Source organism: Phlebotomus argentipes, unplaced genomic scaffold (genome assembly GCF_947086385.1).
Source record: "Phlebotomus argentipes unplaced genomic scaffold, Phlebotomus argentipes genome assembly scaffold_4, whole genome shotgun sequence".
Lineage (NCBI taxonomy): Eukaryota > Metazoa > Arthropoda > Insecta > Diptera > Psychodidae > Phlebotomus > Phlebotomus argentipes.
The window spans coordinates 11977306-11997347 of NW_026776174.1; the positions used below are offsets into that span (position 1 = coordinate 11977306).

The 20042-nt window shown below is 48.2% G+C and overlaps 6 protein-coding genes across 8 annotated transcripts; 3 read left to right on the plus strand and 3 right to left on the minus strand.

Annotated features, from left to right (window-relative positions):
* Positions 1-74: 74 nt before the first annotated feature.
* Positions 75-5139, plus strand: LOC132258958 (E3 ubiquitin-protein ligase TRIM33). 2 transcript variants are annotated; one of them, XM_059756527.1, is made up of 8 exons: positions 75-580; positions 805-2239; positions 2347-2690; positions 2768-3118; positions 3838-4015; positions 4077-4428; positions 4490-4613; positions 4729-5139. In XM_059756527.1, exons 1-8 carry the CDS (start codon positions 455-457, stop codon positions 4891-4893), a joined length of 3075 nt encoding a protein of 1024 aa, XP_059612510.1. In that variant the 5' UTR covers positions 75-454; the 3' UTR covers positions 4894-5139. The 2 variants fall into 2 exon arrangements, with proteins under 2 accessions (XP_059612510.1, XP_059612511.1); XM_059756528.1 differs by having other exon boundaries at positions 76-580; positions 3841-4015.
* Positions 5140-5501: 362 nt separating this feature from the next.
* Positions 5502-6317, minus strand: LOC132258968 (coiled-coil domain-containing protein 115). The gene is made up of 2 exons (XM_059756540.1): positions 6218-6317; positions 5502-6155 (listed from the first exon to the last, which is right to left on the minus strand). Exon 2 carries the CDS (start codon positions 6151-6153, stop codon positions 5674-5676), a length of 480 nt encoding a protein of 159 aa, XP_059612523.1. The 5' UTR covers positions 6154-6155; positions 6218-6317; the 3' UTR covers positions 5502-5673.
* Positions 6318-6334: 17 nt separating this feature from the next.
* Positions 6335-8252, plus strand: LOC132258961 (probable ATP-dependent RNA helicase DDX55 homolog). Its single transcript, XM_059756531.1, has 2 exons — positions 6335-6499; positions 6555-8252. Exons 1-2 carry the CDS (start codon positions 6401-6403, stop codon positions 8250-8252), a joined length of 1797 nt encoding a protein of 598 aa, XP_059612514.1. The 5' UTR covers positions 6335-6400.
* LOC132258959 (uncharacterized) lies at positions 8220-11777 on the minus strand. The gene is made up of 8 exons (XM_059756529.1): positions 11539-11777; positions 11285-11479; positions 11024-11219; positions 10519-10960; positions 10251-10446; positions 9092-10174; positions 8610-9031; positions 8220-8548 (listed from the first exon to the last, which is right to left on the minus strand). Exons 1-8 carry the CDS (start codon positions 11599-11601, stop codon positions 8290-8292), a joined length of 2856 nt encoding a protein of 951 aa, XP_059612512.1. The 5' UTR covers positions 11602-11777; the 3' UTR covers positions 8220-8289.
* Positions 11778-11831: 54 nt separating this feature from the next.
* On the minus strand, positions 11832-19984 carry LOC132258956 (lysine-specific demethylase 5-like). Of its 2 annotated transcripts, XM_059756524.1 has the most exons (6): positions 19746-19984; positions 19125-19682; positions 18561-19071; positions 18138-18500; positions 12205-12492; positions 11832-12057 (listed from the first exon to the last, which is right to left on the minus strand). In XM_059756524.1, exons 1-6 carry the CDS (start codon positions 19931-19933, stop codon positions 11896-11898), a joined length of 2070 nt encoding a protein of 689 aa, XP_059612507.1. In that variant the 5' UTR covers positions 19934-19984; the 3' UTR covers positions 11832-11895. The 2 variants fall into 2 exon arrangements, with proteins under 2 accessions (XP_059612507.1, XP_059612506.1); XM_059756523.1 differs by lacking the exons at positions 11832-12057; positions 18138-18500; positions 18561-19071; positions 19125-19682; positions 19746-19984 and adding an exon at positions 12629-16658 and having other exon boundaries at positions 12320-12492.
* LOC132258966 (32 kDa beta-galactoside-binding lectin lec-3) lies at positions 16838-18127 on the plus strand. The gene is made up of 4 exons (XM_059756536.1): positions 16838-17040; positions 17096-17274; positions 17344-17749; positions 17805-18127. The coding sequence occupies exons 1-4, from the start codon at positions 16949-16951 to the stop codon at positions 18088-18090; spliced, it is 963 nt and encodes a 320-aa protein (XP_059612519.1). The 5' UTR covers positions 16838-16948; the 3' UTR covers positions 18091-18127.
* Positions 19985-20042: the final 58 nt, after the last annotated feature.

The following is a 20042-nucleotide window of genomic DNA, read 5'->3' on the forward strand; positions in this document are numbered from 1 at the left end:
TGTTGTCTTGGCGCTGCCTGCGCAGTGTGAAGTGCGCTGCGATTGAAATGTCTAATGGGATTTTTTTTGTTTCCTCTCCCACAGAAAAAAGAAGTAAATTTTCCTGAACGCCAGTATCGAGATTTTCGTGAATGTTTACAAAATTGCCGGACGTTCTGTGCGTCCGAGAGCTGTGCGTGGTGTGACGGGCACGTGCAGTGACTGGGAAGAGTGTGAAAATTGGTGTGTTTTGGCGGTGCAGGAGTGGACAAAAGTGGTCACATAATTAAGTGAACTGTGGCGTTCTGCGCCGCCATTATTGCAAAAAATTCTCCATTGGGAGAGAGCTTGGCGAAAGGGCAGGAATTGCGGTGGTTCCGGCGTCTCAGGACGATGCAGTGTGTGTGAAGTGAGAGTGTGTGTTTGTGGAAAAGTGTGAAAATTCCCTCGGCGCGCGCCCCTGAGCAGATAAGCGATGGAATTGGAGGAGCTGGAGAACATCAATAAGAATGACTTCCTACCACTGTTGCCGCACAACATCAAACAGGAACTGTTCGACAGCAATGAGACGGGAAATCTGTGCGACAGCGTGGAGAAGCAGGTAAGGAAGAGGCGGAGGAAGAGATTTATCCCATTTTATCAGTGAAAATCCGAAAGTTGGCGCTTTGTGAAGGCACACACAACTTTCGCAATTTGGCCTACACACATGCCTTTTAATGTACTTTCTCTTTGACTTTCTGCCTTCTCTCTGCGCGCGCGACTCTCGCGCGAGGGAAGAGGCTTTCACCGCTGCGCGCACAATGAAATTTCCATCTCTTCTTCCAGGTGGACACAATTCCCAGCAAGGGCGCCTCCACCACGCCGTCCAAGTGCGTGTGGTGCTCCCAGAGCCTCAGCGGCGCTGACAATCCGAAGCTCCTGGAGTGTCTGCACGTCGCCTGCTCGGCATGCGTGACCACGAAGTTCTCCGAGCTGGATCGCGCCCTGCCGCCGCTGGTGCACTGTCCCGAGTGCAACATGGCCAGCCAGATGGAGGGCGTGATCGACAATCAGTTCCTGATAGAGCAGATCTCGTCCACGGAGGAGCTGCAGAACAGCGGCGGCCAGGAGTCGGACACGAAGGCGGTGATCAAGTGCAGCAGCTGCAGCGACGACGCCAACGCCACTTCGTGGTGTGTGGAGTGCTCGGAGTACATCTGCGATAGCTGCGTGCAGGCGCACCAGCGTCTCAAGATCACCAAGGATCACACGATCAAGCCAAAGGAGGAGGCGACGGCGGAGAGCCAGAACAGCAGCGCGACGGGGAAGAATCTCATGTGCCCAGTACACTCGCAGGAGAAGTTGTCCCTCTTCTGCGAGACTTGCGAGAAGCTCACCTGTCGCGACTGCCAGCTGGCCGATCATCGTGACCACAAGTACAAGTTTGCCCATGAAATAGCCACGGAGACGCGCAACAATCTCAACTCACTGCTCAGCGAGATCACGTACAAGCGCGTGCTGCTCACGAGCGCCATGAAAGTGATCGACGATCGGCAGAGCTTGATTGCGGACAAGAAGAAGGAGCTGATTAAGGACATCACAAATATGGTGCTGAAGATAACCAACACGGTGAATCTGCGCGGGAAGCAGCTCGTGATGCGCCTCAATGAGGTGTGCGACAGCAAGCTGAAGGTGCTGAATGAGAAGAAGGAGGCGCTGCAACAGCTCTCCGGGCATACAGATCACTGCATTGATTTCGTGCAGAACGCTCTGGACAAGGGCAGCGACAGTGCCGTGCTGTTCAGCAACAAGACGCTGGCGCGTCATCTGCAGAAGGTAAAGTGCCAAAGGGCGGACATCCCGAATCCGGAGATTCCCGTGCGCATTCAAGTGCAGCTGAGTCAAGTGAATGAGCTGCAGAAGGTAATCGCGCAGCTGGGCACGATCATTGTCGACGGCAAGGCGTACCCGCCGATGATACAGAACTCTGCACCGCCAGTGGCGGGTCCTGTGCCAAATCGGCAGCAGCCGAGTCCCACGATGGCGCCGCCGATGCGTCCCGGAATGGGACCACCGGGCATGCCGGGGGCGCAAACGGCGCCGGCTTATCCGCAGAACGGACCGCCGATCTACAACAGCACATCACCGAATCAGGCGTTCAACAATATGCAGCTAAACAGACAATTCTCCCAGGAAGGACCAACGAGATTCCCCAACATGGGCATGCCAAATCGTCAAGGACAGCCGCACGTCAGCTCGTCGACGCATCCGCAGAATATGGGTAAGAATCGCAGGACTTTCTTCCTCGTTTCTCTAACAAATTCTGAAGCTCAGTTTCTCCTTTTTCTGACTACAACTGGCTTTAATTTGTGATGTGTTGTTTTGCAGATATAAGCTTACGTGGCCTCTTGAACAATCAGGGCGCAGGACAAAGTCCGTGTCACAACATGGGAGGCTTCAATGCTCCGCCAAGTTACAATGCATCACAGCCGAGTGGCCCGCCGCAGGGAATACCACAGATGCGTCCGCCGTACATGAGCGGCCATCCGTCTGGGCACCAGAGCTACAGCCAGACGGCGTCCGGCGGCAGTGGCAGCGGCGTGAACAGCAATCCGGCCAATTTTATGGCCGCCAATGGACCACGCTTTCAGAACTATCAGCGAATGCCGCAGTCGCACTCGTCGGCCGCCATGCAGCAACCGCCGCCCGCTCACAGGTCAATGCTTCAAAACGTGAGTTTACTATGAGTGTTGTTTGCCGGGACTTCGTTCTGCAATCTGAAGGATTGTGTGTTCTTTCTGTTCAACAGAGTGGAGCAATGGGGTATGCCAATCAGCAGACTCAGCAGCAATACAATCAATCCATGGCTCCTCAGCAAGCGCAGCAGATGCGAATGATGCAGCATTCGGGAGCCGCCAAGTGGCACATACCGCAGTCGATGCAGCAGCAGCAACAGCAGAACCAGAATGGCTTCGCTGGTCCCTCGGGACAGTTCATGCAGCAGTTCAACATGCGCCAGGACTCATTCAAAATCTCCCTGAAGTCGCCGCCCATCGTCAAGAATCCGGCGCCGAACATCACCATCGGCTCCACCAATGTCATCCCCAATGTGACATCGACCAACCCGAAGACACCGAGCCCCAGTACAGGTCTCAGTGATGTAAGTTTGCCACTGTGTACAATATGACCTCATTTTGCATGTTGCCTTTTGAACCTCTCCCAATAAGTTGGAAGAACGCGTTAATTTTATGCAAATTCATCCAATTCATGCGGGTTTTCTTCCATTTTTTTGCCGTCGAATTGTATGTAAAGTTGAGTAATATGCAAATCGATTGTCATGTGACGACTAGGGATTAATGCATGCATGATAAGGGAACGTATATCCGGCGAAAATTGTCTGCTGACTCACAATGAACGGAGAAATTAATAATTTATGTTGGTGTAAAGTACAAAACGTAAAAATCGATGCATTTTATCCGATACAATGGTAGATAAACTGAGTTTATTTCAGGAAAGGAAATTAATCTTATTCAGTTTATTATGATATTGATGTAGAGTTCTAACTGTCACAAACCGATAAATAATTCGTTTTGTCATTTGCGGAAGGAAAAATACCAATGTTGAAGCTACATTTTCATTGTAACACTTCTCTATTTCCGCTTATAATTTATTAGTAAATTCCAACACGTTGAATGCATTTTTCCTGCTTATGCTTTTGTTCTTATTTGCTACCAGTTCTTATTGTAATTAGTTATTATTACTGAAATTACCCGTGCAAAGTCTATGGATAATTAATTTGGCTATTTATCATTAAAATCAGTATTTTTGTTATCTCTTGGATGCAAAGTTCATGAATGTCCTTTCACGATGCAATTTCAGCAGAACTCAAAAGACTCAGCTGACTCAATTGACAAATTGTGTGAGGAATCAATGAAGGATCTCATGACTACGATTGCCAAGTTAGATTCTAATGGTGTGCAAGTCTTGCCGGAAGGACGCTCGAAGGCCACATCGCCGCTGGTGCACAGTTCGACGGACATGTCAGCGGCGGCCGATGGTGAGTGAGCTGCAAAAGAAAGATTGCAATTGGCGACTTGATCAATGATCTGTCTTTGCAGATAAGAACAGCCAAAAGGACGATCCTAATGAGGACTGGTGTGCCGTTTGTCTGGACGGCGGCGAGTTGATGTGCTGCGATAAGTGCCCCAAAGTATTCCACCAGAATTGTCATATTCCATCGATCAGCAATCTGCCGGACGAGAGCGAGACGTGGCAGTGCCTGCTGTGCTACAACTTCGCCGACATGCCTTTGGAGGCGGCCGGCGAGAAGCGGACAGGCGATCTGAGTCTGCGCGAGATAAAGATCATGCAGCGTATCGTGCTGGAGATGTACTGCCAGTACGAGGTCAGCTTGGCCTTCAGGGAGCCCGAACCACTTGCCAATGAGGAGTTCTACAACATGATCAGCAAGTATGTCTCTTCGCTAGTTCGTCCTTGATTTCGAGCGTAATATTGTGACTTTTCTCTGTAGTCCCATCTGCTTGGATGACATCAAGGCGAAGCTGGACTTGACCAATCCTGCTCACTACACAGACGTACAATCGTTTGTGAACGATGTGCGACTGATGTTTAAGAACAGTCTTCTCTACCATCAGGTAATCAAATCTTTAGCAGAAAATGTCGGCATGAATTCTCGTTAACAATGAATGCATTGAGATAGAACAGATTTGTAGTATAATTTCTCTAATGCTGATCTCTCTTCTTGCACAGGAGAAGAATTTGGTGACCAAAATAATTGACTTTGGGCGCGAATTGGAGCAGTTCTTTGAGCAGCAGATGATGAAGTGGCTCCCGAGCTACAGTCACCGCCAGAGTGACGATGATGAGAGGTTTCAGTGCCCGTTGAAGAGGATGAAGAAGATAATCGAGGAATGAATAGTGTATCACTTCCTCCACGACAGTGACTAGCAGTAGGAGCGGATTTGGGAGGAAGTGGTTTAACACATGCCGAGGCGAAGAATGACATCAAGCAATAACATTGATAAGGAGCATTAGAAGTAGTGAAGCCGAAAGGCTCTGCAGAGATGCACTCTCCACACCGAATTCATGAGCACATTAAAATGTAGTTAACCGTATACGCATTTCAATTGATCAAATATTTTAGCGAGAGAGAGAGAGAGAGAGAGAAAAAAGAGGAAATCATTTTAGTCTTATCACAATGAGTATCTTGACTACAAAAATTATAGATAGCTGTAGCTATAGTTTATATACTTAAAGATGAACCTATGTATTGAACATGACAATTCACTGAGAGATCGTCTCTCCAATGTTAGTCGATAGTAAGATGAATCAGTAAGAATTATAAGACGTAGATTAAGCACCAGACATAAAGTTATGACTTCTCTGTGTGTTTGCATGATTTTCTCTGGCAATTGAATTTATTTTATAGATTTTTTTTCTAATTTCTCAAATTTAGAACACATACAATACCAGAATAATTATAAATTATATTATTTTAGCGGCACATTCTTTTCATTATTTCACACACACACACACAAAATCAAAAAAGATCACTTTTATACCCAAAAAAATCGAGTCACACACTTTTCCATGTTTTACGTTCTTTTTTATTGATGCGATTTTTATAGATGAACGAGAATTTCCACAATACTTATTTATGTATTTTGAAAGCATAAAATAAACACATACATATATTTAAGAAGCGGCTTCCTTCATTTGGCGCAATCCCTTTAGTTGCCTCAGCGACTGATGGAGTCTCAATTGCGTATTCGTGCACTCCACGGCCAGTTCGATAGTCTTCTTGAAGCGGTTTCGTGCCAGCTGAAGGCTCTGCGGCACGAGGATGCCGAACCACTTGATGGGGTCGATAAAGCCACTCTCCTTGTCCACGGAATGCTGCTCCAGACTGACCTTTGACACTCTTTCCGGACTGGACTCTGATGCATCTGAGGAAACTCTGGCCAAGGCATTGAACTCTGGGGTGTTCTCTGTTGGCAGCTGGGATGCTGACACTGTCCTGTGGCCCTGGATGTACCTCGCCTTGGCCATCAGCAACTGCCCTGAGCTGGAGTTCTTCTCGATGTCAATCTTCTCCTTGACCTCATCTTCCATCAAATCCAGAATCTCAATGGTGAGTTTATCCATCAATTCACAGATATCCTCCTTCTCTGGCATGACTGGAAGAAGCCCAGTTGTTAGGTGTTTGACGCTAAAATAGTAAAAACACCCCGAAACTCACTTTTCTTTGGATTTCAATAAATTTTCATCGGCCAGGAAAACACAGAAAATCACTCACTCAAAATCATATGATTTACGACAGCAGAGCCTCGCAGCGACAGAGATCAAAAGTAGTTTGTTGTCAAATTGCACGTGTGTTTGTTTATCATTTTGCCTGACGATTTGTAGTGAAAATCCCGGGAAAATGGTGAAAAACAAGTGGACAGAGCTGGCAAAGCCCCTCCACAGTGCCATACTGGAGACGATTGAGGAATTTGGATTCCAGAATATGACTCCAGTTCAGGTGAATCAAGACAACAGCAATCCTTTGCTCATGTGTAATGTTAAGAAACTTTCAGGCCGCCACAATCCCGCTCCTGATGGCCTGCAAAGATGTGGCTGCTGAAGCTGTGACTGGATCTGGGAAGACGCTGGCATTCCTGGTGCCTTTGCTGCAGGTTCTGCTGAAGAGACACCAAGAAACACCCTGGAAGAAGACGGAAATCGGTGCTATAGTCATATCGCCGACTCGTGAACTCGCCACACAGACTTCAGAAGTCCTACGAAGTTTCCTGGAACACTCTGAGATGTCGATATTTACCCAGAAACTCCTCGTTGGCGGAAATAGTGTGGAGGAGGACATAGAGAGCTTGAGAAGCAGAGGCGCTTTGGTGTTGATTTGCACTCCTGGCCGACTTGAGGATCTTCTGGAGAGGAAAGGCCAGCTGAATCTCGCCGCTCGCGTGAAGAGTCTGGAGATTCTGATTCTCGATGAGGCGGATCGTCTCTTGGATCTGGGATTCACCGCGACAATCAACACGATTCTCAGTTATTTGCCGCGACAGAGACGAACTGGCCTCTTCTCGGCCACGCAGACAAAGGAAGTGACGGATCTTATGAGAGCTGGTCTCAGGAATCCTGTGGTCGTGAGTGTCCGTGAGAAGGCCTCCACCAGCACACCTGTCCTGCTCCAGAACTATTACATAATTGTTCCAGCCGCGGAGAAGCTTCTGCACTTGTTGGCATTCATTAGACAGAAGAACATCCAGAAGTCCATGCTCTTCCTGCCAACGTGTGCCTGTGTTGAGTACTGGTCACAAGTTTTTCCGCGTCTCCTCAAAAACACCAACATTTTAGCGCTGCACGGGAAGATGAAGAAGCAAAGAGGGAAGATCCTTAACAGGTTTCGTGATGCCTCCAATGCCATGTTGCTCTGCACGGACGTCTTGGCGCGCGGAGTAGACATTCCAGAGGTGGATTGGGTCCTCCAGTGGGACCCACCGTCAAATGCCGCCTCGTTTGTCCACCGGGTTGGACGCACAGCACGCCAAGGAAACACCGGAAACGCTCTGATAATGCTTCTGCCCACGGAAGATGCTTACATTGAGTTCCTGAAGAGAAACCAGAAAGTCTCTCTAGATGCCCTGACCATAGTGCCCAAGAGTGATCTTTCTCACCTCAATAAGCAACTCCACAGGATGCAAATAGAGGATCGTGCGCTCTTTGACACCGCCAATCGAGCTTTCGTCTCTCACATTCGAGCCTACAGCAAGCATGAGTGCAGCCTTCTTCTCCGCTTGCAGGACGTTCCTCTGGGCAGCGTGGCCATGAGTTATGGGCTGTTGAAGCTGCCAAAGATGCCAGAGATCAAACAGGTGCACCGGGAAGAGTTCACTGGACCAGAGAATGAGATAGATTTCACTGAGATCGCCTACAAAAATTCCCAGCGCGAGCAGACCAGACAAGAGAAGCTGTCTGTGTACCAGGAGACTGGTGTGTGGCCAGGTAAGAAGCCGAAGCGCAAGAAGCAGACGGAATCTTGGGAGTTGTCGAAGCAGAAGAAGCTGGAGCGCAAGGAGAAACGAAAGCAGCGTAAGGAGAAGCAGCAGCTGAAGAAACAGTCTGAGAGTGTCAAGAAGGCGCCAAAAAGGACAAAGGGACTTTCCGAGGAGGACTTGGCTGAGCTGGCTAACGACATAGCGCTGCTGAAGCGTGTGAAGAGAAAGAAGATGACAGAGGAGGAGTTTGATGCAGAAATAGGATTTAATTCAGACTAATAAATTTACACACACACTTTGATGATCGATCAAGTGATCATTTGAAATCTAAGCGTCCTGTTTTTGAGGTAGATGGACCAGGTGATCTCGGCGGCTTGGAAGGCCCAGGTTTGGGCTCAGCAGCCTTCGAGGGGTGCGGCGATAAAGAAGAGCCAGCGACTGAGGTAGACGGACCAGGAGAGGCAGTACGAGCGTCAGAGTGATCAGCCTTTAGGAACTTCACAAATGACTTCAGAATCTCCTTCTCCTTGGCATTGAGGTAATCCTGGCAAATGTATTCTTGCTGTGTCTCGACGCTGCAGAAGAAATTATTCATTTTCTCAATTTCCCGAATTACTCAATGCAAGAATTACTCACAGTTTATTCAGCTCTTCCGCAGTGTATGACTTCACGAGATCCTTAATGGCTTTCATGACGCCCAAACGATTCTCGTTCTCCTTCTGCTTTGCTTCGGCTTCCTTCTTCTTTGCATCGACTTTCTTCTGTTTTGCTTCGGCCGCCTTCTGCTTTTCTTCAAGTTCATACTTGTACGTAATGTATCGTCCCACATTCTGAATGTACTGCTCAACAATCTCGATGCGACAGCCCTTGATCACGCGCTGATCTGGCTCTCTAGCCGCCAGCACATCTTCAACCGAATGCAGGAACTGCTTAAAGGTCTTCTCCTCCGGATAGAAGGTGAAGCTGTGGCAAACCGCACCGACCATTGTGATGAATTGCTTTGGAAGCTTGAAGAGAATCTCCAGGGATTTGTGCACCAAATCCGGATAGATGAGCGACTGAAAGACGAGGAGAATATTAAAGATCATTGCCATACTATCGTATGCTGAATTTCTCACCTTCGCCAGCAGGAAGATTATCTTTGCGAATCTCTTGTTAATCTGATGATCAGCATTTTGGACACATTCAATAAGGTTTAACAGGGTTTCTAAGATTGTGCGCGGAATGGGAGCAGAAACATGCCCATCAGAGGATGTGGTCTCCTCTGGTTGCATAGAGAACGCGACTTCTTGGACATAGCCCAGCAACGTGTCCTGCATCAGATTCCATTGGGCGTAGCCCCGCGTTGGTGCATGGCTCACGAAGTTCGTGATGACCACGGAGAATGACTGCATCACCTCCAAATTGATCAGCGGATCGCCCTCAATGGTGAGCATATAGGGCGTGATGTGGGTGTCAAGGAAGTGCTCCATTTCTCTTATAAGATCTTCATCATCCACACTCCTGAATGTCCACTTGGCACTCAGCAATTCCGCATGAATCGTGAAGACGTGATGCACACTCGGCAAAGTGTGAGCTTTATTATAATCCAGGAAATGCTTAGTGGCACCCAAGAGGGAAAACATTCTCATTTTCGTCATGTTGTCCAACACATTGTGGATATACAACGCGGCGCTCAGCTGCAGAGCCGTATCCTCCGCCACACCCGTCACCTCACGTATGAAGTTCTGTGACATGTCTAAGATCATCTTCTTTATCCTGTCCTTTGTGTAATCATTGAATTCTGCGATCTTGCGCAGCACCAAGTTCACCAAATACAGCGTCGGCATGAATTCGCACAGCAGCAACTTCCTCATCAAGAAATCCACCATCGTTTTCAATTGCACTTCAAATGCCGGCGTATAGTGCGTCTTCAGGTCCATGTTCAAGAGTGTATGGACGATGATTTCGAAGATTCCCTGATCTGTATCGCACACCTTGATAATCATGTTGATTTTGCTCAGATATGACTCGATTGCGTCCCTCTTGTACTTGATCTCAACATCAGGCTCCATTACTTTTTTTATGTGGAGGAAATGTATTTTGAAAGCGATTCTTTTGTCGGTGCCTTTTATGTTGCACACTTCATGGATGAACTGCTCTTGCTTCGGGAAGTTCTTCCACATCAAGCTGATGATCGTGCTAAGAGAATCCATGCAATCCTGCCATGAAATGAAAAAAAAAAAGAATTCTTACTAGCCTCCAACTATATTGATAGAAATGAAAGGGAATTCTTACCCTTTTTTTGGTGATCAGAATAATGAGCGCCTCCAGAATTGTTTTCGTCTGTCCTTTTACCAGCGCATCTGTTTTATTGTGGGTCAATATGAAAAACTTCTTCGCCAGCTCGCGCATGTTGTTGTTTGAGTGACACATCTTGTTGTACACTTGCATGGTCTCATCATGAGTCAAGAAGATCTTATTGGCAAGAACTCTGCAAATCAGTCAATATGTTCCCAATTAGCAAAGGGGAAATGTTCCAATTTACGCACGTTCTTTTTCTCACCTCTGACACGCCAAGGTGAGCTTGATCGCAGCAATCTGTATCTGCGCACTCTCATTTTTAAACAGCAGCAACGTGAGGACTTTTGTGTGTTTGCCGAGGTACTCAACAGTGGCCTTTTTCACGTCCGCACTGGCGCGCCCCAGCATCAATTCCAGGAAGTGCAGCACATCCTTGTTGGACTTGTGCTGGATGCCGAGCAGATTGATGAGCAGATGCAATTGGCAGTTCTCCAGCACGTAGAATGTCTCATCGGACTGGAATAAGCTCAACGCTAGATTGGAGAGAATGTCCATCGCCGGACGTGATACGCCATAAGTGATTGGCACCGCCGAGAGGAAGACCAAGAGGTGTCTCTTGAAGTACTCTTCGCGCTCAGGATTCGGATCTGTGCCCTTCTTCATCTGCACTCTGTTCGTCTCGAAGCACTTGGCAAGCAGCAGGTCTGCAAATGAAATGATAACAGCAATAGCCTTGACTTCCTAACGGATATTCCGGCTTATCTCACAATAGAACATTGCAACGGTGGTTGTGTACTCTGACTCGTAATTGGAGAATTTCTGCAGAATCGCAACTATGTAGTTAACCCACTTCTCGTCATCGACCAAGGTATACTTCGTGCTGAGCAATTCCGTAAAGAACACTTGCACTTTCTTCAGGAACTCTGGACAGTTAAAGATGTACTTCTCGTCCGCGAAGCGCTCCTAAAACAGAGAAGAAACACCCTTTCTCATCTCTCTGCTGCATCACAGCGTTGGGAAGTACTCACGATTGCCTGTAGGCGAGCTTCAGCCAAATCCTCGATACTCCCATCGTCCAAGGCATCGTAAACAACTTTGAGTTCCGGCAGGAAGGGCAAATAGGGAGGCTCGCGTCCGGTGCTCGCAAAGAACAGTTCCATGCAATTTGTAACGCCCGTGTTCCAGCGTTCCTCATATTTCTGCACAACGTCAGCCGCGACTAGCTGAAAAGGCAGAAATTCAGCATTTTTTCCTGAAAACTCCCTGCATCGTCTAACTGTACTTCGGCCGCATTAGAGGGATTTTTAATAGCCAGACTCAAAGTGATCCTAGGAGGCGCCGACATTTCGCACAACAGCAATCACAACTTTACCAACAATACAATGCACTATGCAGACTTTTAGGAACAGAAAATACTTTTTACAGCGACAATTTTATGTAAAATCAGCATTAAATGCTTTTTAAAAATGGTGGATTACAGAACGACGCGCACACCAGACAAAGATTCACGCAAATGCCTCCCGGAGTGAAGTGTGCTGCAATTGGAGAAAAGACGAAAAAAAAACTCTGGCGGCGAATTGGGCGAATTTGGGCATTTATTTCAAATTATCAAAATCCAACTGATTCAAAAGCATTTTTCTTATTCTGAGAGTTCCAAATCCGAATCCATACACTCAATAATATCCTCATAATTCTCCTTCATCATGTCTGTAATTCCTGTCAAGTCCTCCAAATATTTAGATGTATTCAGAGCGTCAAGGATGAAATCCACTTTACGTTTTCGGTATTCTGCGAGAATACTCTACAAGGAGAGAACACAGAAAAGAATGTCAAGCCTCCGATTACCTTGGTTTATGCAAAACTTGAGGTTTTAGAGTTTATTCCAACTTTTGCTAATATAAGAAAAGCTGTTAAAGGATAACTAGAGAGACTTTATCAATGAACTCACCTCAGAACAAGCAATACATTGAGGAAACTTCTCAGTGGCTGGCAAGATTTGTTCAAAGGACGATATAACACCACGGATTGAGTGTGGCAAGACACCGAGAATCCCCTCAGGAATCACTTCAGCATCCTCACGATTGGCGGACGACGTCACAACAAAGGCCGGAGCAAATTCCCTCAATTCATGTTGCAGAAGGGTTGTCATCAATTCCACGGCAAGCGATCCGGCGATATTGCTAACAGCCGGCCGAGTGACGGTGCATTGCTGATCCAGCGTGCGATCCCTCATCGACTGCAAAGACAGAGGGTGAGAGAGCATTAGGACAGGCAGAGGGAATTGTGTTGACACAGTTGCACAAGAATCACAAGAATACAAAAGAAAAGAAAACATGTAACAACAGAGTCTGTAAAGGCTGAAAGATTCACACCTCGTCGTTGATTGTTGTTGCGCGAAGCACACTTATCACAGTAGAAGTCGCTCTCATTCGTCACTTGTGTTTTCTGCACGCCTACGCATTTCATGTGGAACCACTTCTCACATGGGCCATCGCACTGCACCCAGTCCACAAATTTCCTGCCCTTCGGCCTCACACACTTTGGCGCACTGCATTTCTCCTCCTCCTCCTCATCATCGTCCTCATCCGAAGAATCTCTGAAGTTCTTCGTCACTTTGCTGCGCCTCCTCTTCACCGACGATCGAGATTTCTGGCCACGCTCCATTCGGCCAATCTTCTCCCGCTTCAGAACGCGACAAATGATCATGACCTGATCCATCGTCACTTCAATCAGATTGACCTCGAACAGCAAACTGTCCAAATTTTCCAGCGTCTCAGCATTCAGCTTCGCCTCCACACCTTCAGATTCGGATAGATATGCGATCACGGATGCCACTTCTTCACTCCCCAGAACTACGTTAGCGCGCTCCTGCCAATCAATAGCGCGCTTCGCCAGATACTGCAGAGCATCACCTTCGGGCATGCGAATGGGGATGTCTTTGAGCGACTGCAGCAGTTGCAAGATGCTCGTGAGTCCCGGTCTGCGTGAGCGCCGGCACGAAGTGCACAAGCACACATCATCATCTACAGCGCCCTGCAGACACGCCGGATGGAACCAATCGAGGCACAGCTGGCACCTGATCATTGTGTTCTCATTGAATTCCACGTTACAGATGCAGAACTTGTCTTTGGTCACGTTCTTCCCTCGCAACTCCATGATAATCGCATGTTCACACTCCTCGTCAGCTTTGAAGGTTTCCATCATCTCGGCAGGAGTCATTTGATCATCCCACTGGCGCTCATCTGTGTCGTCCGTGCGCGGAAGCAACACATCGATAAGTTTGAAGGCAGAGTTCTTGCACAGGAATGCCTTCTGAACCTGAACTAGCCAATCCTTGGCTGCTTCACACTGCGCGCTGAGATCCTGCATCTCAGGCGTGCAAAACGCGATGCACTGTGCCATTTGCACAGCCTCTTCGACATTCTTCAGATAAGGATACTCCTTCTTAGATTGCATGGCGCTCAACAACTCACGCCACTTCTGGTAGAGACTGTAAGCTTCCCGGAGACACTGCGCTTCCCCAGTAGAGCCCATAAAACTGTTGCAACGCCTCGAAAGTATCTCCAGTTTATCCTCATTCACAACAATGTCATTCTCTAGCACTTCACGCACGTCTTCTTGCCACTGTTTCGCATCTCGCAGTGCGTCTCTCACCTCTTTCAATTGCTTCTCGGGAATCACAGTGAGATCACGCGTCTGCAGAACATGAGCGCAGAGATTCACTACACGAGAGCGTGCTTGCAATCGCTCAACATCCGGCAAATTGAGACACATTTCAGCGGCTTGATCAATGACGGCCTGCATTTCACCTAAGTCGATTTCACTGAGTGAACAGGAGAGCATTTGGCGCGCTTTCTCTGCCATTATCACGCCCGAATCGCGTAACTCACGCACAATGGCTGTGTCGCCAATTGTACAGCGCAGATTCCCAATCTCAGCGGCAAACAAGTCCAACTCATTGAGCGTGAGTCGATAAGTCGCGTTATTCTTCTGGTATTGTTTCAGCTGCTGCACAACCAATATGCACTTCTTGGCCTCACTGAGAGTCTCCACAATGCAATCCAACAGTGGCGATTGCCGGAATTGCAACTCACGCGCCTCCGTAACAAGGTTCTGCAATTCCTCAAAGCTGATCTTTTTAGTGGTGTCCATCATGGCTTTTCTTGCACGCTGAAGCCACTCACTGAATGCGTCCACCCTGGCTTTTAGGCGACACAACATCACTGGCAACTCATCCAACGTGTATCGATACTTGAGCGTGTGCTCCTGCGGAGAGCACTTATTACACAGCGCAGAATAGTGACGAAGACACACTCTGGCATCTGAGCAATTGCACTGCACGGCAGACAGGAAGCACGTAGTCTTGCAACTTTCGCACTGGCGCGCGTCGTCTGACAAGAGCTCAAAGGGTTCTCTCTCGGCCTTATAAACGCCCCATTCGAGCAGTGATTTCCTCCATATCTTTTCCATTTCCACCATCTCTGCCATATCTAGGAAGCATGCCATTGCAATTGGCATGCTAAGCTGCTCCGGGTCCAGAGCCATCTTGCACACAATCTCGTCATGACTGAAGACACAGTATCTGCCTAACATTGAGTAGTGATTCACACACTCACGGCCACTCTTTATCCAGTCCGCTGGCGCATAGTTCACCGCCTCCGCGAAGTTGTAGCCCTGATTGAAGCCGGCATGATAGGCGCGCGGAAAGGTGACGATAAACTCCCCAGACTGCTGATCCGTACGATACACAGATACGCCGTTGTTCATCAACTCATTGGGATTCATGATAGTCACCAGTTGATGGAGCAAATCTGGTTGACTGGCGAATAATTCGGGCGCCTCGCGCTTCATTGTCGCCTCCAGGTTCTCCGCCTGCCTTCCAGGCACGCCGTACCACGTCTTGGGCTCACCCCAATGCAGGTAGTTCACCGAGTAGTTCCAGTGATCCTCATTGTGCCAGCAGAATGCCGCGAAGCACATGCCAACGTACATCCAGGGCGCCTTCATGCCACTGATGTCCGCTGTGATGTGCTTAAGAACTGAGTCCTCGAGCAGTGGCAGATTGTTGAGATTCCAGCTGGACTCCGCGTACTCCTGATCACTGGGATGCATATAGAGAGAGTTTCGTGTGGGGAAGCCACTCCCGTGATCCATTGTGTGCAGATCTGCACCATATTCAACTGTCACGTCCTCATCAATCGACGACACTATGCGCCAGAACTCCGTCTCCACCGTTTCCAGGGGCACAAGATGCGCTTGCATGTGGAAGTAATTCTTCTTGAAGGCGTCCGCCATGTCGCTGAACTCCAGTAGAGTGTACTCTCGCTTCGCCTGCTCGAACCCAAAAGCCTCCACGGGCTGGTTCACCACTTCTACGACACATTTGGGACATCGCCAGGCACTCTGCGGCACTTCTCGCAGCGGCGGCACGAGACAAAACGTGTGATAGGCATCATCGCACTCGTCACAGAGCAGCATCAATTCATCGTCACCGCCACGATTGCACTTCAGACAAACATACTTGGTCAGCGGATCCTCTTCCTTCACCACTGGCGCGGGCTTCACGTCCGCACTCTTTCCCGTGCTGTGCAGTTCAAAGGGATACAGAATCTTCTCGTAGTGGCTCTTCAGGATCGCCCCCATGCTCCTCCCCTGTGCATAACCCATGCGGCGTGCTATCTTACTCCACTTCCTCTCGCGACACGCCGCTTCAAAGCCGTTCTCAGACTGCACTTCGCTGTACAGCGAGTAAAGGTCCAGCGCACGCTTCTCCACCATCGGAATCTTCAGCATGCCGCCCTGCAATTCCAAGAACTTGTCGATTTGATCTAGGAAGTTCAGCTTCACCCTCGTCTTTGCCTCCAACTCATTCAATCTCTGCACACGCGGCGTGAATCGCATCTTTGCCACATCTAGCGTGAATGGCGGTGACCAGGAACTCGGCGGAATGATCTTGCAAATGCCACACTCTTCCGCCGTCGGCCGGATCTTGCTGATGTACGCCGCCGGATCCTTGAACTCCTCCAGCGTGGGTCTGAACACCGGCGCTTCCGGAGGACGATCAAACACAAATTTACACTTCTTCGCCAACTCCTCAGGCTTCACATCCACAGTGGACAACACTGGAATCTTCTCTGCACTCTTGTCTGACATCTTATCACAATTTTGCGCAGTAACCACAGGAAAATGAGGAAAAATTTGGAAAGATTGCCCCAAAAGCACGCAGAGAGTTTGACAATTTTGACAACACAAATAACCCGACTGAATCGATCTATGTACTAAAATACTAGGCATACTAAGTATAGAACAAGGTACAGAATCTGAATCGAAAAATGATAGTTAAAAACCGCATCAAGCAACCATATTTCCTAACTTCAAATGATTATAAAAAGAATTGTTTTGCCGTAATATTCCAATAAGAGTGTATATGTGTCTAACTCGTGGTCTAACTAAGCAATTTCACAATAAGAATCAATTTGGAATTCAGTACTGAACACGTGCAAATAGGAGACAACTTCTGCGACCCGTTCAGCCGGGAAAGGCGATTTACATTGATAATATTTCGATAAGATAGCGCGCGAAACTTATGTATTCATTTGTTGGGATTACTTCGCTGGTGTGCGTTGAGTTTTTAGTCATCTTCCAGTCACTGCAGTCTTGTTGTGAAGACCAGAAGTGAAAATCCACTAAAAATGCTGACGTTCTTCACCGGAAACATCTTTTGTACCGTCGAACCCGGGCATATTTTCGTCATCGGTGGAAAATCTCTGGATGGAGCGTCAAGGTAATGATCAACACAGCGGTAAGAGTATTTATGTTTCAGCTGTTATCTTGCGCAGGTTGAACATCAACTTGGCGTCCGGAAAGGGCGAGGAGGCGCCCGTGCCGTTGACACTGTCTGTGCGATTTCACGAGGACATGATCGTGAGGAATACATCGCATGACGATGGATCCTGGGGCCACGAAGAGCGCGAGGACAATTTGGATCCTTTCACAGTTCCCAACCCAATGATTCCAGGTGCAAATCTGAGCTGTCGACTCGCTTATCAGTGTCTTCTTATCGCCCAAATTATTTTTACCTACTCAGGTGATAACTTTAAAGTGTACATCTTGGTGGGCGACTACAAGTTCCACATCGCCGTCAACGGTCGTCCTTACTGCACATACGCCTTCCGGACGTCGCTGGAGGAGATTCGCTGCATCACGATCACGAACGACATCCAGGTGGTCAGCCAGATTGACCATAGACAAGCCTTTCCCACGCCCTATCCGCCCATTCAGTTCGACGAACCGCGCCTCGCCTTCAGCAATGACGTGCCGAAGCCCTTCTCGCCCGGACACGTGATCGTCATCACTGGCATTCCCTACGGGAATCCTCGAGGGCTGTTCATCATGAAATTCACAGAGGGAGAGACGAAGAAGCAAGCACTTCACTTCAATCCTCGCTTCGAACCGCGCATCATCGTGAGGAACTCCATGAACGACAGCCTAACGTGAGACACCCTAAACCTGGACTATTCCTTTCTCAGATGTGATCTTTCTCCCCAGATTCTTCACTGAGGAGCGCGACGGTGAATTTCCCTTCGCCATTGAGCAACAGTTCAAACTTGCCATCGCTTTTACCACTGAAGACTTCAGATTCGCCGTGGATGGAAACTACTTTGGCCAATTCGCCTATCGCTCAGCCAATGTTCTCGACCACCTGAACGGCTTCAAGATCAACGTGGGAAATGGTCTGCAGCTGGACATCACCGGAGTGGATCACATGAACATGGGAATTCCCGATTGCGAGGGATTCGAAGCCTATTCCCATCCAGATGTGGCCATTATGTGATCATTTTGTCTTATAATCAGTAAAGTTATGAGTGCAAAAGGACTCACATTTCCCGGAGCTGTGACATCATTGCAGAAATAGCAGCCAAGATGATTCCCTGGAATGCACTTCAATCCCTTCTTCTCGTGCTTCTTGTAGTCTATCGGTTCCGGTGGACTTTTTCGCGTGCCGTGTCGCATCACAAGATAACTGTCGAAACCCAGGGCGGCATTAATGATGATCTTCTCATGAACATTGCCCAACACCGTCGGAAGCCAGCGACTCTCGCGCGAATCCATGAGAAGATAGATTACATCGTGTTCCGCGATCAACTTCTCAAGTGTCTGGATGTCTTTAATCGTCTGTTCGCGCGTCGAGTCTCCAATCGGATGGCCAGGCATTGGAATGTGAAGGGAAATACCTTTAGTCGTCTGTAGGATGAAGATTCTTGTCAAAATCTGATCAGTTTGCAGCTTCTCAAGATAACTCACCAAAGCTGGATAGATTTCCAGAAGGCGCTTCGCAGCTGTGGCAGCTTTTGGCCGGGAGAATTGAGCGTCCTCGTGCTTGAAGAGGTTCTGTCGCACGGGATTTGAGTACGAGACATTCCCATAATCCACGAAAGACACACAATTGACGCCCCAGGAGAGCAGATTCCTTGCCACTGAGCATCCAAGCGTTCCTGCGCCGAGCAAGAGACACTTTGTGTCTGCAATCACGTCCAAATTCAACTCTGGAACGATTCTCCAGCGCATCAACTTCAAGTTCAGATTCACAGAAGTCTCAGCCAGCTTCTCCGGATCCATGGAATCTGCCATTGAGACAACGCGTGGAAGATATTTCCCCACGCTGTTTGGCTCCCAGCCAATCCACTTGACATCTTCGCCGAAGTTGATGGACTTCTCCGGCATTCTGGCCACGTACACAACCGACTCGTCGATGGTGAGTTGGCGCTTGAGCTTCACTGAGAGGAAATTCACTGCTCCTCCGCAGAGATTGGGACTGCAAAAAACAGAATGATTTAGTAGAGGAAAGCACGCAGGACGTTGACTCACCATAAGAACGAGAGAAATGCCGTGAAGATCCTAAGTTGCCAGCCAGGATTTGCGTACTCTGATGGATCAGAGAAGCCAAAGTAGATTTTTGTGAGATCAGTTCCTCTGAAGTTGTTCTCTTTGTCGCTGTCGCTGATCACATCAGACAAAGCGTGGATTTTGAATCCATGCCCAATATCTTCGAGGATGAAGAAGGAGCGCTTTCGCGCGTCTTCAATAGTTAGGTAGTTCTTCCTGATCACCTCAATTTGCTCCGCCGTGAAGACGTCAGTGACTTTTGCCGGTGGTTTGCTGACATGAAGAATGGCCTCAAGAGGAGCCGGAAAGGCGAACCAGTAATAGAATTTGTACTTCTTCAGATCCGCGTACGAGAGGAGCACAAAGTTCACCAGCAAACTGGGATCTTCAAGGCATTTTCCACTGCTTATCAGCTGCGCAATGCGATTTCCCTCCTCCTGCAGGAACTTGCTCTTCTCCACTTCCTTGAAGTCCTCTATGGTGTTCTTGTTGTGCAACGTTCCGTGCGCGAAGAAGCAGTTCTTTGGCACTGAGAATTCCCTGGAGAAGCAATTATTAATCAGTTTTGGGGATAAGAGCAGAGAAATTTGTTGTAAAACTCACTGATTGAACGCTGTGCACTCGACTTCAACAAGGCAATTTGTCGCATCGACATTGCTGTAGAATCCGCAAATCTTCTTGGCCGAATCACACAGTCTGTCCACATTGATCTTGTTCTCCGCGAGTTTGTGCCAAAAGGAAGGATGCACAAAGGATGTGAAAGGAGTAAATTGCAGAATTTCCGAGTCCATTGCGAACAAACAAACACTCCATCAAAACAATCTGAAATGTCATCATCGACCCGGCTGGACTTGCGCTCACCTCGCGCGTACCATAAAAACATTCAAACTGTAAATATTC

Excerpts from the sequence above, each read along its gene's own strand:
- LOC132258968 (XM_059756540.1), bottom strand. The coding sequence starts at position 6,153 with ATGCCAGAGAAGGAGGATATCTGTGAATTGATGGATAAACTCACCATT.
- LOC132258958 (XM_059756527.1), top strand. The coding sequence starts at position 455 with ATGGAATTGGAGGAGCTGGAGAACATCAATAAGAATGACTTCCTACCA. Across the intron at positions 2,240-2,346 it reads GACGCATCCGCAGAATATGG|ATATAAGCTTACGTGGCCTC; the intron begins GTAAGAATCGCA and ends GTTGTTTTGCAG. Across the intron at positions 2,691-2,767 it reads ACAGGTCAATGCTTCAAAAC|AGTGGAGCAATGGGGTATGC; the intron begins GTGAGTTTACTA and ends TCTGTTCAACAG.
- LOC132258966 (XM_059756536.1), top strand. The coding sequence starts at position 16,949 with ATGCTGACGTTCTTCACCGGAAACATCTTTTGTACCGTCGAACCCGGG. Across the intron at positions 17,041-17,095 it reads TCTCTGGATGGAGCGTCAAG|GTTGAACATCAACTTGGCGT; the intron begins GTAATGATCAAC and ends TATCTTGCGCAG. Across the intron at positions 17,750-17,804 it reads TCCATGAACGACAGCCTAAC|ATTCTTCACTGAGGAGCGCG; the intron begins GTGAGACACCCT and ends CTTTCTCCCCAG.
- LOC132258956 (XM_059756523.1), bottom strand. The coding sequence starts at position 16,550 with ATGCCTAGTATTTTAGTACATAGATCGATTCAGTCGGGTTATTTGTGT. Across the intron at positions 12,493-12,628 it reads CAACAACAATCAACGACGAG|TCGATGAGGGATCGCACGCT; the intron begins GTGTGAATCTTT and ends CTGTCTTTGCAG.
- LOC132258961 (XM_059756531.1), top strand. The coding sequence starts at position 6,401 with ATGGTGAAAAACAAGTGGACAGAGCTGGCAAAGCCCCTCCACAGTGCC. Across the intron at positions 6,500-6,554 it reads AGAATATGACTCCAGTTCAG|GCCGCCACAATCCCGCTCCT; the intron begins GTGAATCAAGAC and ends AGAAACTTTCAG.
- LOC132258959 (XM_059756529.1), bottom strand. The coding sequence starts at position 11,601 with ATGTCGGCGCCTCCTAGGATCACTTTGAGTCTGGCTATTAAAAATCCC. Across the intron at positions 9,032-9,091 it reads TAATCTTCCTGCTGGCGAAG|TCGCTCATCTATCCGGATTT; the intron begins GTGAGAAATTCA and ends CTCGTCTTTCAG. Across the intron at positions 8,549-8,609 it reads GCGGAAGAGCTGAATAAACT|CGTCGAGACACAGCAAGAAT; the intron begins GTGAGTAATTCT and ends TTTCTTCTGCAG.